The following is an 18,565-nucleotide window of genomic DNA, read 5'->3' on the forward strand; positions in this document are numbered from 1 at the left end:
CTGCCATGATGGAGCACCGGCGTCACAAGACCTTCCGTAGCTCAGTCATAGAAGCTCCAGCAAAAGTGCCGGCCAGGTGCAGGCATTCACCTGCTGCCCCCACTAGACACCAGGGAGTCTGGAGCACAGAGGTAAGTCTGGGGGGACAGAATGGCATATCTGGGGGTATAAGGCATATCAGGAGTGCACAGTGGCATATAGGGGGTATAAGGCATATCAGAGGGAAGAGTGGCATATGTGTGGTATAAGGCATATCAGAGAGCAAAGTGGCATATCTGGGGGCCAGAGGGGCATATCTGGGGGTATAAGGCATATATGGGAGGCAGTGTGACAAACCTGGGCACAACTGGGGGGGCAGGTTGGGAAATAAAAACAAGAAATGCATTTTTATAATCACCCACTAACTTAACCCCCCAGCCAGACACAGCTAAGCCAGGATCTGGAAAACCTCCCCCAGACAGCACACAAAGGTCCAGGCAGGTATTGCCTCACTTGGCTCAGGGATGGTCATCCTCAGTGCCCTGGGAGCCATAGGGAAACTTCCTCTTTCCCCAACAGTCTCCCTGATCATCAGGCTCCAAGGGTTTTTAATGCCCAGCACCTGTGCCTGATGCAGTTCCCATAGGAATCCCAGACCGGATCCTGCAGACTTATAGCCTCCTGGAAAAACTAGCATGGATTTTTCACAGAATGGGGGAATGGAGCATTGGCCCACCTTGCTCTCCAATTGCTCCACCCCAGGGACCCATATGTATGATCTGCATAGCACCTGTACCCAAATGCCAAGCTAATCATCTCCCTGGAGTTTACAGCATCACAGTATGTATGTGTTTGTAAGCTTGTGTGTATGTAAGAGCAGTGTAGATATTTGTCAGCTGGAGTGTATGTGCATATATATGTGTAAAGGCAGTGTGTATAGGCAGTCACGTGTCAGGGCAGTGTATGTGTATATGTGTGTTTATGGGCAGGTGTGTGTAAGGGCAGTGTATGCATATATATATATATATATATATACATATATATATGTGTGTGTTTATGGGCAGGTGTGTGTAAAGGCAGTGTATGTGTATATGTGTGTTTATGGGCAGGTGTGTGTAAAGGCAGTGTGTAAATATCCTGGGAGGGAGGCTAACATTAGCCTCCCTCCCTTCATAAAAAAAAAAAAAAAAAATGTGGTGGACTACTCTTCAAATGATGCTCAGCCAGCATCATGGTGGACACCTAGCTGGCTGAGCATCATGGGAATTGTAGCTCACAGCTAACATCTGCAGCTTTATCTACTGTTAACTGCACTTCCCATGATCATACCTGGGAACTTCTGGGCTCCGGCTATCCGGGACTGCACGCTGACGGCAGCGGGTAACACCCCCATTTTAAGTAAAAATGGGTGGGAAGTGGGGCGTGTCAAGACCCCGCGACCCAGAGGATTCGGGTCTTGACCCGGAGAACCACAGAAGCAGTGCTCACTCGGCAATCTCAGGGTCAAACCCAGAGAGTTCCCAGGTATGCCCATGATGCTCAGCCAGCATCATGGAAGTAGTATGTCAGGCTGAGCCTCATGGGAGTTCAATTCAATGTGTTGGTTATTTTTAATATGCATGACTGTGCTGACAAAAATGAAGCGTTTTTTAAGTGGCGATGCACGCACAACATTGTAAAGTGCAATTGCTTGTATTGGTAAGTTCTGTGAGAGCGATTGAAAAGAAAAAAAAAAGTGTCCCTCTTTCACATTTTGAAATGTTGGGAGGTATGGGCATATCCAGCTGCTGCAGCAGCCAATCTTCTGCTTCAGCAGCAGTGTGTGGCATTGTCGGCCAGTGGCCCACCTGGCCCAGAACTGGACGGACCAATACTCAAGTTAAAGTTTGTATGGTACGCTATACATTGTGGCCAGTTTAGAAGATGATGTATTATCTTGTTTATTTAATTTCAGAGGTCTCACTGAGCAGGTGGAACAACACCTTTTGAAGGCACAACATAATTGAATATTTTCTATTATTCAAGCTTCCTGATTAAAGTTGTCAATTAGTTTTCCAGGTGAGGTAGATTGTTGTTCATCGGGTGGATTAACCTGCAAAACACAGAAATAAAGACCATTGAGTCAGTGTACTCCTTTAAAAAACATCAAGTTCAGTCAAAGATCTCTGTACCCTAGAGCCTTGTTTGTAAAAGCAAATGGGGGGGTGTAACTGGTGACATCTTAAAAAGCAAAACAGCCGATGCCATGCCTACAAATTAATATGTAATGCGGAGATGAAACTTTAAGGACCACCTAGCCCATCTAGTTTAATCCAGCCATTTATTTTGCTGCAAAAACTTCATACTATCCCTTATAACCAGTGTTCCCTCTAGGCTGTGCGCTTGTGCGCGCGCACATAACTTTTCGAGAGAGCGCACACATCCTAAAGTTGTGCGCACAGTACCTAACAGGGAGCTGGAGGGGCGGGCAATCCGTCCGGGGTGCCGCTGGCACTCCTCCAGAGACGGACAGTAATGTCCGCCGCTGGAGGAGCAAGGATCTCCCTCCAACCGGCTTAAAATCAATCAAGTGAGCGAGAGGTCTGTTAATGCACACCTCCAATCCTGCTCCCTTGCGATGCGCGCGGCAACTGATGCTGTGCGTCGGGATTTGATGTCAGATCCCGGCCCACAGCACTGAAGCCACGCCCACCACCTTCACTGCACCGGTAGGACAGGACACAGAAGAAGAAGAGGCAAGAGGAAGAACGAAGAGGAGGAGGAAAAGTAACTAACAGAGGAAAGGTAGGAAAACATTAAGTGAGAGTGGATTAGTAATAGTAAGTGTGTGAGAGTGATGGGTGTTATGCTGTAGTTTATGCTTAATGTTTGTGAATGAGTGTGTGTAATAGCATGGATGTGTAAGGGGGGGGGGGATAGCATGGCATAGGGAGGCTGTAATCACATTAATATGATGCCCAGGTTCCAGCATTTTCAGATTTTCAGTTTCGGTCAAGTGAATGCTGAATTTTCGGTCCAGAATTTTCATTTCGGTGCATCCCTATATACTAAGCCACACACTGAAGCGGTGTATTGATCCTTTATGCAGCCCGGAGCCCCCACTCGTGATTTGCTCATAATTAACTTTTGCAGTGAGAATTTCACGTTTAAAATAGACCATGGAGTCAAAAGGGTTGGAAATATATAGCTCCACCCCCCTTGCAATGTGATTTTTTTCAGCTCCACCAACTTCGCTTTATATGGACTGTAGAAGCATATTGTGCGCACAAAATTTTGGCTCTGGGAAAAATTTTGCACAACAGAAATTTTCTGCGCACACCACCCAAGAAAAATTAGAGGGAACTTTGCTTATCACCTTACTGTTTTAACCTCTACCACTTCTGCTGAAAGGCTTTTTCATTTATCTCCCACCCTCTAATTAAGTAAAACGTCCTTATTTGACATGAAAGCATCTGACCCTCTAGTTTTAGACTATGACTTCCAGTCATAACATTTCCTTGGCAAAAAGACATGCCTTTGGGACCCTTATTTAATATTGCAAATGCAAATATTAAAGAATGGGTGCCTCTACTGACACCTGAAGTACCCCACTAGTAACATGACCTTCATCTGAACATTCACCATTAACTACAACCTTATGTCTCCAGTTATTAAGCCATTTCCAAGGTTTAGCCCATCTGACAGGTCCCCCAAAAATCTGGGGAAAACCCAAATGTCTTATGAAAAGATAACATTGCTGTGCTAAATATATTGATTTATATGGGCATTTATATGAATGTGACAAACATCTTCCATTAGGTGCTAAATGATACTTTTGCTGTGCTTCTCGGAACATGGCCTTATGTAATAAGTATTACTTACGATATACTGTACGCAGCTAAAGTGAAGATGGGTTTGAGATGAAGTTGACAGTCAGGACTCCACTAACTCATTAGGAACACACAAAAAAGCTCAATTACAGCCACAAAAGAATCCAGTATTCTACTCCAGAGACATTCTCAAATATCTTAAAGTTTAACATACCGAATAGTTTTTGCTGTGAGGAATAATTGTGTTTTCCATTACAATTTATAATTCAATGGAGATTAGCTCCTGCCATGCATACCTGGAGATGTCCCAGGGCTGGCTGCCTAGAGAGTTCCCAGCTCTACTGATATGCATATTAAATAAAAAAGTAGACTTAGTTAATAGGCTTCAGGTATGTTTGATACCACCTGCTGTTTGCAGAAAATGGAGCAAAATGTATTCATGATACAGAGTTAGTTAAAAGAATATTCTCTTTGCTGTCTTGATCAATGAATAGGATGCCTCCAGGCATCTCCGGGTATTCACAACTTTGGGAGCTCAAACACAATGGCTTTCCCACAGACAACACGGTACGTTAAGCCTTGAAGAAGTGTCTTTATACCACATTCGCCTGGCGTGGAATGTTCCCTAGTTATGTCTGCTTATAATATTTGTACATCTTATTCATTTTATTGATACACCGAGAAACCAGTTTTTTACAGCTTGTTTTCCTGGTTCAGTCTACCAGAAGCACATGGGATAGAATAACATTTTACGTATAACACTGCACTTTCATTTACGATTTGAAAAATACAATTTTCTGCAGTTTTTAGGTGCAGTACGGTGGGAAATTTTTGCTTATTTGTCACATTTAAATGTTTTAGACCATCTAAACAACTAATTTCAATATAAGACAAAGACAACATAACTAAACAGTAAAGAGTTAATCAAACCTATATTACCCAATAACTGGTTTTGCCACTCTTGATGCAATCAAACACTTGCAATATCTGACAATGTGCCTTTTTCATTAATGTGGAACAATTTTGCCCCACTCTTCTGCCTCAATATTCTGCCATATTCGAGGGTTTTCTCGTATTAACAATAAAAAAACTGCCTTTTTACGGTCATGTTACATCACCCAAATGGGAGCAGAGCCGGCCTTAGGTGTTCTGGCGCCCTGTGCGAACTACTCCTCTGGCGCCCCCCCCCTCACTACCCCCCCTCTGCCCCTTCAAACTATCCCCCCCTGCCCCTTCAAACTATCCCCCCTGCCCCTTCAAACTACCCCCCCTCTGCCCCTTCAAACTACCCCCCCTCTGCCCCTTCAAACTACCCCCACTCTGCCCCTTCAAACTACCCCCACTCTGCCCCTTCAAACTACCCCCACTCTGCCCCTTCAAACTACCCCCACTCTGCCCCTTCAAACTACCCCCCCTCTGCCCCTTCAAACCACCCCCCCTCTGCCCCTTCAAACCACCCCCCTCTGCCCCTTCAAACTACCCCCCCTCTGCCCCTTCAAACTACCCCCCCTCTGCCCCTTCAAACTACCCCCCCTCTGCCCCTTCAAACTACCCCCCCCCTCTTCCCCTTCAAACTACCACCCCCTCTTCCCCTTCAAACTACCCCTCCCCCCCTATCCTAACTTACCTTGAGGAGTCCTGCCGGCATTTCATGTTGAGCGCCGGAATAGTCCGGCGCTCAACATGAGATGCCGGCACCGCGACGGAGTCACGGAGAGTAAGGGGCGTCGAGCGGTTGCTGAGAACTTCACTAGCAACCGCTCGGCGCCCCTGCCCGGGACATAAATGAAAACATTGGTTTTTTTTTTGTTTGTTTTAACTTTATTTAACATCCTCCATGTTAAATAAAGTTAAAAAAACTTTATTTAACATGGAGGATGTTAAATAAAGTTAAAAATAACAACAATAAAAAAAACCCGATGTTTTAATTTAGGTGCAGAGGGGGCGGCAGCGGACCCCGCGGCGGCGCCCCCTGGAGTGTGGCGCCCTGTGCGGTCGCACAGGTCGCACACCCCAAAGGCCGGCCCTGAATGGGAGTAAAGTCAGGTCACTAAATCCAGGTGACTAGGTCACTCCAAAACCTTCATCAATGTTTCTTTTAAGCCATTCAGAGGTGGACTTGCTTGTGTGCTTTGGATCATTGTCCTTCTGCATAATCAAACTGCACTTGAGCTTTAGGTCACCTATGCTTTATTTCCTACATATTTGCTGAAAGAACTGCACATTGAACAAGAGAACAAGTATATGGTAGTTTGATGGATTTGATGAACTGAGATACACGTGGTTAAGCTGGCATATCCAAAAACCGTGGCCTGTTTGTGGCCCCCGAGGACTAGAGTTGTACACAAGGATTACCAAATTAGTTTATACGCAAATACTAAATGAGACATAATTACTTGCTATTTTTTACACACACTACAGATAACACCAGGGAAAGATTGGCAGATATTTCTGCTGGAATTAAACTGTATTTAATATTTGTCAGGGTTTTTAGAATAAAAAATAGAAAATTATTTCAAGCACAATAATTTCATACATAGGTGCAGACAGTAATTGTATGGCAGCCGCACTTTCAATAACCCTTTTTTTCTATTCTGCCCACCCCTCCATGCACAAAGAGAATGAGTGCATCATGATGTGATGTCATAACCCTGCACCTTCTTGTACCTGAACAATATTGAGGTGCTGAATGAGAGATCTGTGCATTCTGATGAACAGACATCTCTTCTTTCCTAGTGGAGCACCAAGGATAGTGTTCCTGGACACCACCCTTTCCTAAAATATTTATAACATTGCCCCACCTCATTTTTATACTGCCAACTGCACTGTTTATTATGCTTGTGCCAATCAAAAATAATGTATTTTTGGACTTTCTACCCACCTCTTCGTATTTACAACTCCTGTAGAAACTGGCCTTTTCATCTAAATATAGCAGAATCAGGTCACACAAAAATGTTGCCTTTTACAAAACAGAAATGAATATGATTATGATATAATATGGACATCACAAAATATATTAAAATCACCATAATCACCTGTTTTATATGTCAATGTAAAATATGTGCCTTGGCTTATAAATAAAAATAATATCAAATATACACAGAGATGCTTAAAGTGTATCACCAAATGAAGAGCTGGTTATAAATTGACATAAATGTAGCTTTTGAATGATTAATCTTCCATCAGAAGAAATAGTATAAAAGGTAATTTATGCCAGGATCTACTTTCTAGTAGGCATTCATTTTTACTTACTCCGCCAAGAAATGCACACCCAGTTCCAAGACTGACAGCCGTTGGTATGACACCAAACTTCCTGGCCTGGACATAAAATTAAATTATGGAATATGGTCAAAACAGTAATAACACCATCAAAACTGCAATGCTTGCCTCTTTATTCAGGGGAAAAAAAGAGAATTACCTCACCAGTCACAGAAATATCAAACCGGATTCCATACAGCTTGAGGAGATCTCTGTATTCACGGCCATCTTGATTCCAGTAATATGTGGCAGTCCTACAAAGGCAACACTGCTTGACTTAATAATAACAATGTAACAATTACTGTTTAATCTTCTGTATGACACCGGTCTCGTAAATGGCCTGAGGATTTTTATGTAACCTACCTGAAGTTGTTCTCTTTTGCTTGCAGCTGAAAATCATAATGTGGCTTACACAAGGTTAGTGGATGATCCAGGTCACATCTCCACTCAATGTGAGCATTGACAACTCCACCCTAAGACAGAGTCACAGAGTCACTTTCCATGACAGTCAAAGTGTGGCAAAAGTCACAAACGCTAGTCAGTTTCAGGGTTTCTTAAGTTAATAAGTAACCAATCTGAAGGTTAAAGAGCCACCTAAACACACCGGAGTCACACCTTGGTTTAATTACATTTTTAAAATGATATTTTTGGATGTATTAACTAAAGTGTAAGTTATCATGGTGGTTTGAAACATCTGAACTAATCAATTTCTCTATGCATTGAGTAGGTCCAGCCCAAGCACGTTTCTCCTCCAAAAAGGGCCGAGCTGATCCTCCTAATGTATATGCAAGATTTAACTAAGGGGCAGACAAAGCCAACTCGGCCCATCTTGCTGCAGAAGCTCACTTGCAATGGCCCCCCATAGTGTATAATGAAGTCAGGGAGATGAAACTTCTCACTTAGCGAATGACCCACATAGTCATCAATATTGCTATATAAATAAGTCTGAGTTTAATGCATGAAAGCATTATATATATTTCAACTCATCTGGTTTTGTGGAAAGTATCCGTTCTTCCACACATGCCATTTTAGTTTGTTTCAGATAGGGTAGGGCATTTACTCACTATTTAGATAATCCTAATGTTGGTGGGACAACTGCTCTATAAGAAACTCACACCTGCCATCACACAGTGCATATATAATGTATCTTAAATGTGTTTACTCAGATTGGAAGAGGGCCAAAAAGCGTATTACTCTTTTAGACTGGAAGGGATAATGACATAACAATCAAAAGTAAATATGCAACTGTCATTTTTTTTTCATTTACAGATGGGTATCCAACATAAATGATGTGAAGCAGAAGACATGTCTCTTCTTTCTGTTACCAATATAAGCTTAATGAGCTGAAATGTATAATATATCCAAAAATATTTATTACGTATGTTAAAGAGGAAAATTCTATAAAAGTAGACCAATCACTCTCAAACATATAGATGACAACTACAAGTAAATAGATTTATTTTTATCTAGTCTTTGAGTTGTTTTGTTTTAATCATCATGCACCAATTTGCTTATTAATTGATTTAAAAACCTTTTTAAATATTTCCCACTTAACCACATCAAATGCATATTAAAAAAAAAAGAAAATCTTTGGAAAAGTTCAACAGCTTAATACAATGATAAAGTAAATCAATATGACTAGTCTTGCTTTAAAGAGCAAACAATTATTTTAACCTATGCCAACAGCCTGTCTTTATATTAAAGGAACGCTTATGTCTTATTATTTATTTTATTAAAGTATTGCATTTCTCTTGGTAATACACATAATAAGTAAACAAATGAAAGTGTTGCAATTGTTCCTGATACACATTAGTAATATGTTCAGGGTTTGCAGGGCTCAGGGTTAGGAGAATCCGTCTGTCTTTAAGAAGGGACAAGTGGGACTCCTGCTGTCCCTCAAACTCATGGTTTCTGTATCACAGAGAGAAGTGGAGCTCTAGGGTATGACATCATATTATTATTTATTGTTTTATATAGCGCCATCAAATTCCGTAGCGCTGTACAATGGGTCTCTGCACTCTGCTTTACAGAGACCCCAAGCAGGAAGGAGAGTGGTATCTGTTGGCACTCTGGGCCCACCTAAGGACTCCTGATATAAGGGTACATAATAAACATTTTGACTTTAGTCACTTATAGAATGTTACCAGAACAGAGAGGTCCGCAAAGCTGTATCCAGCTTGTCTTATGATGTCTTGAATTCGGAAGACAGGGCAGTAAGGACTGGAGACTGGATCATACATGCAGCTCTTAAAATACGTCTCATTCAATGTCTCCAAGGTGTTGGAACTTTAAAAAAAAAAGTAATGAAGAAGGAATCCGTTCTCTGCAAATTAGCACTGATACATTTTTGATGCACTTTTCAACTACTATCTAAAAGATTTTTAAAAATTCTCACCTTGTTTGTTGAACAATTCTAAACCATTTGATGACTAAATAGGTGTCACCTGAATATATTACTCTAGGAATGGATTGTTGACGTGCTAGAGGTCAGTGGTGTATTTGTGGGGTTGCTGCCCTTGGCCTGGCCCAGAGTAGCCACCCTAGCCACCCGGACTCACCTCACACCACCCATCCTCTGTTCTGAACACTGGAAATGTAGGCAAAATAAGCTGCATTCTGTCAAACAACAAACATTACTAAAGGTCGGTTAGTTCTATCAAGACCTAAGACCAGACAGACAGCCTGGAGGCCAATCATGGATACGTCCTGTGTATAATTATAGAGAGAATGCCTTAACAAATACATTTTACTCACCTTGAAAAGTTAAATTTTCTAAAATGAACGGCATTTTTAATAAACAGAGTGAAATTTTCAGCTTCACTGAGACGGGGTTTGCTAAAAACGTAAGGAAAGAACAACACATACATAAGAGACTGATCTCCTGTACAACAGAATAAAAAAAATATTATGCAGCATACAGAAGTCTCTGTTAGTTGCCATAACATGTTCACGGCGTGTAGCTCTGCGGCATCTCCAGCGCATTTGTGGTGAGTATGGTCATAAGGAAAATATTCATCAATGATTTGGCAGAAAATCTTAAACTTGAAATTCAGCTTGAAAACCTCAAAAATGAACTGTTTGGTTATTTTAGGTCACCGAAGTATGTTTTGAGGGGGGGTTTTTTTTAGAACGAAAGTTCTTTTTAATTGGCAGCTATTTTAGGAGATGGAAAATGTTTAAATTAAATATATAGCACTAAAACATTTTAATTTATTTGGGAGCCAACTTTTAAACACTGGGCCATTTGCACACCCTGGGACATAATCCTCCCCGAGATAACTAGAAGTAATGTTAGTTACAGAGTTGCATGTGACAAGAGATCCCGGGGCATGTCCTAAAAAGAGAAATAATAATATTTGAATTAACATTCAATATCCTCTGGCACTGAGTCATAGGACCGGTGAAAAGCAACCCCATTATTTAAATAGGGATTGCAAACACAAAAATCAGTGACGGTGAAATTCACAATTCAATGCCAGACTATGCTGAACTAAACCAAATTCTTAGCGTTAATCAAGATGGCTTATGAAGAAGAACTGATCCTACCATACAAGACACCTTGTGTTCTACAATGAAGTAAGTAGATATTTAGACCTAGGCAGGGTTGTAGATATAATATTTTTAGATTTTGCTGAGGCTTTGGATTGAAAAACAGTTAAAAGATAGAAGGCAGAAGGTTGTGCTTAAAAGTGGGGTACCGTATCACAGAACCCCTAAAACCAGGTTTTTGATGATAGGTATTGATGGTAACATCTGTATTTTTGCTATATTTTGTAGGTTTATAAATTCAGGCTGCTGTGTCTGGGGCAGAATGAGTGGATTAAAGTAAGAGATTGATTGGATGAATGGCAGTTTATGTGATTCAGTGTTGATAAATGTAAAGAAATCCATTGAAAACACATATTGTAACATATTCTATCATAATGGATAAATGATCACTTTAAAGGAATTGCAATGTCCCGTGGCAGATGCTAAAACAAAGTACTAGTTTGCGTGTATATGCATGTACTTGAAGATCTCAGAATTCACAATTTGTTGGATGTTCTTGGACCATAAACATTACAACATGTGCTCTACATACGTCATTTACCTGAGTCGTGATGCATTTTCCACGGGACACCAGCCATAAATCTCGCAAGTGGAATGGGTTTTATTCAGCTTTACACATTTCCCAGTTTTTATGCCTGTAAGACACGACAGGGTGTCCTATGATCCTTGTTATTAAGAATAAGAACATGATAATTTTTGAGAAAAAAAGGGAAGAAATATGGAAAGCATATTAAGATGAAAAAAGTGACAACTTATTTCATTCCACATAAAATTTGATGCGTTTGAATTTCTAGAAAATGTTAACACAATGAGCCACGTGTATTAAGAGCAACTCTATGGAAATGCATTACAATCTCAATATCCAACAAACCAGTGAAATATTCATGTTGATTATTCCACGTTTAGCTGGTTCTGCCAGGATTCCTCTTGATGTGGTTTTATTAAAACTGCCTATAGTCCACCTTGTAATATACCGTATTACAGATCCAGAGAAAAGTGGGTTAATACACCTTTTCTCCATGATTATTCATCCCACCTTTATCCCCAAAGCCTGTTTACTAAGACTGTGCATCCAAGTGGAACAAAATAACAAATATTTGTAGGATTATGCCACTTTTGCAGCAATTGCATCTTTTTGTGTCACACTTTATTTATTTAATGTATCACATTGCTTCGGCTGTCATCTCTGTTTTTTGGAATATACTTTAGTTAAAAAGTAGGTAAACAAATAAACCTTGTATCCAAAACCTACAGAATGAAGCTAATCTGGTTTGATATCAGGCACTCGCTATAAGGTATATAAGTAGTAGATTTTATAATAAAGGTTAATTAAATTACCATTTCCGCTCAATACGGATTCTCCTGCAGGACAGTCCAGGTTTTCACCACATCTAGCATCTAAAATTAAAGGGCTCTAGAAAAGAGTAATCCACTTGAAAAAAAAAAAAACACACCTCGACAATCATTAATTGATTTGCTAGTCAAGTTCCAGAGCTCAATAAGTGCAGACATTTAAAAGCCATGTATTATTTGATGAAACAGCATAAAACAGCTACCTCTCCCTTATGATTTCAGTAAACATATCATTCGACGTTAGAAACCTCTATAGACTTTGCTACACTATGCTGTTCTTCTGTAGGCAGATTATAGGAATGCAGTGTGGGGCATGTAGGACTTTACATGGCATAAAAACATTAGTAATTACATTTTTTATATATTGGATCCAGTGTGGTATATGGGCACTGATAAGTTAACCCAGTTCGGAAAATGTATGGGCTTTGCCAGGCACATCAATGCTGTAAGTGCTAGCCCAGTTGTAGATAACATAACATCCACAGCAGGACCCGCGGCAGAGGGAGGATTTCTTATCTGAGATTGAGAAGAACCTATGATCATTTCCTGGATTAGCTAACTTTTAGGAACTACAGCATGACAAGATAGAGATTGCTAAGCAAATTCTCTATTCAACCGTCTTATTACATTCAAGAACAACCCATAGAAATGCTCCATGCATTGCAATGGAACTCACTTGGGTCTTGACTGGCAAAGTGATGAATTTCCCCACATGAAATGGCTATGTTGGTCCCACCAAACATTCTGGTGAATACCCAGAGATACATATTTTCATTTTGGGGGGTATTTTTGGACCAACATAAAGCTTACTTAATTCACAACAAAGTCTCCAACATGTGGGGAGTAAAGTGTTGAAGGGTCTTTCACATGATAAAATTCTGAGAGTTGTGTCCTTTGGGTCATTTTCATAAGTAAGTGTAAATTCAGCCCGAGAGGTTGGGATTAAACACATACCAAATATAGTGTAGTCTAACGTATTTACTGATGTTAGTAACTGTGTCGATGCTTTCTAACACAACAACAAATGTATTCTTACCTCTGGACACACACTTTGCACTTGTCCAGGAGTGGCAATAAAACTAGTCACCAAGAACAACACATTTTCTCCCTATAAAGGATATTTGGATATTTGTCAATATTAGAGATTAGAGATAATACCGGTATCTTGTCTAGGTTGGACAGAATAAACACATTCCTATGCAAATCCCTAAAACATGTTCCACTGATGATACTACCCACACCTTCTGTATCTGACTCAGGAGTAATATGAGAACCTTTGAGGACAGTTTCATGCTATATTTATTTATTTTATATACTTATACCGGTATATAATATTTTGTAATGCGACCATGCCGTTTCTATATGCTGCTTAGTGGCCATAACTCTTACGCTTTTTGCTATGATTTATATGATAATCATTAATATTTATAGCGTAAGATAGACAGAGCGAGATTGACTAATATATTATATAGTGCTGTACTTCACATGGGTGGTGTAGTGAGCCATGTTAGCTAGATAACACGATTCATACTAGGAATAAATAGTCTATATAATACCCTCTAGCACCAGGATATTGTTTGATGGACCACCAAGAATATCATCTACTGTTCAGATGACATATCTTCTCTTTGTAAACTGGTTGGTGACATCTAAAGGAAATATATATTGAGTATTTGTTGCCTGTCTTTTGTTTAGTCTTATTTATAGTAAGAAACTGGTAATTATCTTATGTGTTGTGGATGGTTAATATGTGCGGGTACTGTCAACCCTCCCCTTTACTTTAGGCAAATTCTAATTCTTACCACTTGGTGATCAAATCACCACTCTCCTAGACCATACAAAGATAATAATAATGAAAACAAAAATGAAATCAATTATAATTTGGAAAATTTAAAGATTTTATCTGGATGTGAACAGAATGACGAGGTTTACCTGAGCTGGTTTGACAAAATCTGCTACATCCCAAAGTTTGTCTTCCACTTGTCTGAAATCCTTGGTGACTGAAACACCTTTGAGTTTTGTAATCAAGGAGAAATGAGGATCAGAGTCTGTTTCCTGGTATCCCTTCTTCAGTATGAGAACCCACCTTGATTGAAAATGATAATACATGTTATTTTAATGTGTCTTAAATATCTAATTCTCGGCATCAGATGAAGATAATACTTCTGTAAATGCAATGTGGCACTGGAAAATGCTTCCAATTAACCATGCTGGTTCCCCAGCTTTATAAAGTGAGGTCACTGAAGTGTCATAGGCTTTCCTCATGGCCTCAGATTTCCAGTTACATTTAACTGTAAGGCTAGGTTTCCACTTGGGTTTTTGTCCTGCGTTTTTTTCTTGATGAAAAACGCCAGGAAAAACGCCAGGAAAAACGCCAAGAAAACTGCCACTGCATTTACCTGCGTTTTGGCGTTTTTTCTGGAGTTTTTTCTGGCGTTTTAGCCTTTCTGTGGAAATTGCTTTTTTTGACCTTAGGCAGTTTTTCCAGCCTTTACAAGTTAGAAGTTTCACCCAGCTAAAAGGGATTAGGATAAATGGCAAGTATCTGCCCTCTCCTGATGTCATTTACTTGGTAGACCCTTTTGTCTCTTTTCTGTGGTTTGTAAGGCATGCTTTATTTCGAATGTCTGCTCCTCTGGGGAGATTGGCCCCAAATGATGGTGCAAATTGTTTGCTGTTGCTTTTGGCACGCAGGATCCAGTTGATGCGTTGGGTATGTTTGTTTGTAATGGCATGTTTGTTCCAAATGGTGTAAAATTCAATATGAACCAGTCCAGGACTTTGTTTTGTGTGAAACTGTTTGTTTTCAGCCTATTTCTCGTAGGACACACAGATACTGGGTCCATCCTCTGCATTGTAACTGTGGAAAAAACGCCAAGGCAATAAACCCACATGGCTTTTTCATGGCGTTTTTTCTCTCCCATAGACTTCTATTGGAGAAAAACGCCAAGATTTCCTTGCAAAAAACGCCAGAGTGTCAACATGCTGCGATTTTGAAAAACTGCCACAGAGCCCAAAAAAGCAGAAAAACGCCAAAGAGGACTGAAAAAACGCCAAACAGAAAAACGTCAAGTGGAAATGGCATTTTGCGATTTCCTATTGAAGAACAGCTAACATCTGGCTGCAGCGTTTTTTCACTAAAAAAACGCCAGGTGGCGCTATTGGCGTTTTTATGGGCGTTTTTAGCAAAAAAAAAAACAAGTGGAAACCTAGCCTTATGGATGGCAAAAATGTATGTAAAATTTTATTTTCATTATGTTTAATAATGTCACTTTTCCTTTAAATATCTCACAGTTTTTATAGTTATAATGACAGTCTAGCACACATGTACTTATTCCAACCCAGAACCTCATAATTCACAGTGACCCAAGAATCTAGAACCCAAGCCTGGATCTGCGTATTCTTTCGGATCCCAAAGATACTTGCAAACATCTTGTAAACAAAAGATCCTCGCATTTTATTGACACATAAAAGTTTTTTTTTCATTACTCAGCTTTGTCACATATTTTATTTAAGTTGATGAAATGTATATGGACACCAACCAAAGTATAACTCTCGCTACAATATGACTTGTCTTTTGAGAGTAAAAAGTAGTGATTTGTAATGTTAAAGCCAGTAGTGAGATATTGTCGCACACTAATACAAGGATCTATATTAATGGGTTTTTTTTTTAGCAGGGGGTGAAAATGGAGATAATTGCATTGTGTAGACAGCTATTACCTGGGCAGTAGAATTTATAACTTACAATAAGCATTTACAATATCATTAAGTGTTCTTTTTAAAGAGAACAAACTTACCCTGTATAACAATGTACATTATACTGCTTTGTTTCATCTTCCTACATATAATTCTCAGGAAATCTAGAAGCATGACTGTGCACAAGCTTATCTCATAAAACATACGGCATCCTTACTCACCCAATAATGTAGCATAAGATGCCAAGGTGAAGCAGGCGATGCAATGCACCAATCTTTCTGTTCTTTGTCAGCACGTATTTCTCCGTCTTGTAATCTAGAACAGGAGGACAAGATTTGATGCAGGAAGCGTCCATTACTGCTAACGATGACTGTGCTTTGGAATGATGACTGCCTTCGCAATGCATTAAAGTGACAGCCGGTTGTGTAGAATGATAGGTTTCCAACATTAAATTCAATATCTTTTTACAGTGTAGTAATACAATATCTCAGTTAACAATGCATGATGATACATGCTCAGGTCATGCATTTTCTTTTATAAATGCTGCATGCATGAAATCAGTACTCACATAAAGTTATACCGTGGAGGAAAAATATGTAATATAGCATTTTATACCAAAAATAAGGCACAGACATGATAACAAACAACTTGAATATGTCTGGTATTAGCTACATTAGCTTGATAGGGTCCACTGATGTGCTGAGAAGCCTTGGGGGGGCCCCAACATATCATGTACCATATTGCATACAATTGTTACCATTTCTGAGACACTTTTTTGATTCGGTTATCATTGAACCTAAGCATTTTTACTTGCTCTGCTGACAAAATGCCAACTTGATGGAAACCCTAAGCTATTGAAACAATGACCATGTGGGATGCCACATTAAGTGTGGCTGTACATTTTTTCCCATGAAACAACTGAAGAAACTCTAGACAGGTACAAGGATAGACAAATATTTGCACACATAAAACAATTCAGACAAATCTCTGCTACAAAAGAAGCCTGTTGAAGCCTACCATTATATTATGATAATAATAATAAATGGTAGCGTTTCACGTTTCACGTGTGCTTTTTGATGATCCCTTCTAGTGCCAACCCTTATCAGTGCCAAAACAATTCTGCTAGTAAGTAGAGACCAGCCTATGTAGTGCATCCTACTTCATCAAATCACACTGACATATAAACATTATAGAAATAAACATGTTTTTCATTATTTTAAATTGCAAAAATTGGCTGATGAGCTTCCATAGACTATAATGTCCATTACCCTTTCATAGACAATATAGAAAATAAACATGCTCAGATGAATTATAGATTTAAATACTAGCATATACGGTATGCCCATCATAAAATATCTCCTCTCTTTGCTCCTACATCGCTCTTCTTCACTTTCTCTCATCTATCTCTCTGTCTTCTCTCATCTCAATCTATTCAAATCTCTCTCCCCTTCTCTCTCTTCTCACTCTATCTTTTTCTTCCTCTTTGTCTTCTCTCTCTCTTTTTCTCTCTCCTATCTTACTTTCTCCCCCTCTCCTAATTCACTTTCCTCTCTCCAAACTATTTCTTTCCACCCATTTGCTACTTGTTTCTTTCTTTACTCATCCCCTTTATCTGTCTCACTTCTTTCTTCTCTTCCCCCTTTTCTCCCTCTTCCTTCTCTCTTCTCTTTGTCTTCCCTTTCTTCTGTTTTTATCTCCCTCTCTTACAATCTTTCTCCTCCTTATCTCTTTATGATCTTCCTCTTTCTCCTTTTTTCTCTCTTTATTTACTTTTCCTTCTGCATCTACCTCTATTCCTCTCCTTCTGTTATTTCTGTCTTTATTCTCTCCTCTCTTCCATCTTGTTCTTTCTCCTTTGGTGCCTTTTCTCATCCATTCTCTTCTTTTTGTCTCTCTCTCTCTTATTTTTTCTCTTCTTCTGTTACCCTACCCACTAAACACACAAATATTCAGCATCTTTAACCTATCAATCACCCTATCCCTTGCATAGAGTGTAAATGAGCATCCTCCTATAACTGATCCCACCATAGTTGCACATGGTATGCATAAGCGGGCTAGAGTATGGCAGGTTGATTATTCCCACAGTGTGCAGAGTGTGTGTGTGTGTGGGGGGGGTGCGTAGTCCATTAGGGCAGGAGGCCTTTAGTTCATACTGTGTTTGGTAGGGTAGGGTTGTTGTGTGTGAGGCTGCTCATTTATAAAGTACACTGCACACATCACTATTTGGCAGATCCAGTGCCCCCCCCACAGTGTGAATGAGCCTCATGCATCCCAACCCACTCCCGTTGTACACAGTATGAGTAAGCAGCCTCCTGCACTCCAACCCACTTATTCATACTATGTACAAAAGGAGTGGGCTAGAGTGTGGAGAGTCCTCATTCACACTGTGTTTGTGGGGTGAGAGGTCTCCTCAATCCCCATTTCCTCATACCTCCATTACTGTCAAGAAATCCACAATCTAGCCAACAGCTTAAATTTGCTGGCTTTGTGTTACACTTGATTCCATTTTCTCCTTCACCTCTCATATCCAGTCACTCATTAATTTAATGCCTTGTAATAGCTCATCTGGATTATTGGAATTTTCTAACTGGTATCATTTCACTTGTCCAATTCAACCCAATGCAATGTATCCTCATAACACCAACCATTAGAATACTAAAAAGCCAAACATTTTCAGTACCCTGTGTCGCAGGTGTGACAAGAGGTGGGAATGGCCCCAGAAGTGGGTGGAATGGGATGGTAGTGTAGCAAGGAGGCAACAGCACAGACCTCCACTTATTTTTCACCTTCTTGGCCTGGGCAGAGTAAATCACAATATCCTCCCAACTGGCCCATGCTCCCTAATGTCCCACTTTTGTGGGCAGTGGGGATCAAGGGCCGGTTGGGGAGATTCTTTGATATCCCCTGACAGCCAAGGAATC

The 18,565-nt window shown here is 40.0% G+C and overlaps 1 protein-coding gene across 1 annotated transcript; it reads right to left on the bottom strand.

Annotated features, from left to right (window-relative positions):
• Positions 1–1,894: 1,894 nt before the first annotated feature.
• P2RX6 (purinergic receptor P2X 6) lies at positions 1,895–16,007 on the bottom strand. The gene is made up of 12 exons (XM_053473533.1): positions 15,866–16,007; positions 13,881–14,034; positions 12,985–13,056; positions 11,934–12,009; positions 11,137–11,230; positions 9,801–9,881; positions 9,191–9,332; positions 7,410–7,519; positions 7,207–7,300; positions 7,041–7,106; positions 6,670–6,747; positions 1,895–2,071 (listed from the first exon to the last, which is right to left on the bottom strand). Exons 1-12 carry the CDS (start codon positions 15,997–15,999, stop codon positions 2,000–2,002), a joined length of 1,173 nt encoding a protein of 390 aa, XP_053329508.1. The 5' UTR covers positions 16,000–16,007; the 3' UTR covers positions 1,895–1,999.
• Between the last annotated feature and the right edge of the window lie 2,558 nt (positions 16,008–18,565).

This window comes from Spea bombifrons, chromosome 1 (genome assembly GCF_027358695.1).
Source record: "Spea bombifrons isolate aSpeBom1 chromosome 1, aSpeBom1.2.pri, whole genome shotgun sequence".
Lineage (NCBI taxonomy): Eukaryota > Metazoa > Chordata > Amphibia > Anura > Pelobatidae > Spea > Spea bombifrons.

Bases quoted from the DNA above. Each gene is read 5' to 3' on its own strand.
- P2RX6 (XM_053473533.1), bottom strand. From the start codon at position 15,999: ATGGACGCTTCCTGCATCAAATCTTGTCCTCCTGTTCTAGATTACAAG. The intron at 11,231-11,933 runs GTAATTTAATTA...CGTGTCTTACAG, and splicing joins ATCCGTATTGAGCGGAAATG to GCATAAAAACTGGGAAATGT. The intron at 9,333-9,800 runs GTGAGTAAAATG...TTTTTTTTAAAG, and splicing joins AGAAAATTTAACTTTTCAAG to TTCCAACACCTTGGAGACAT.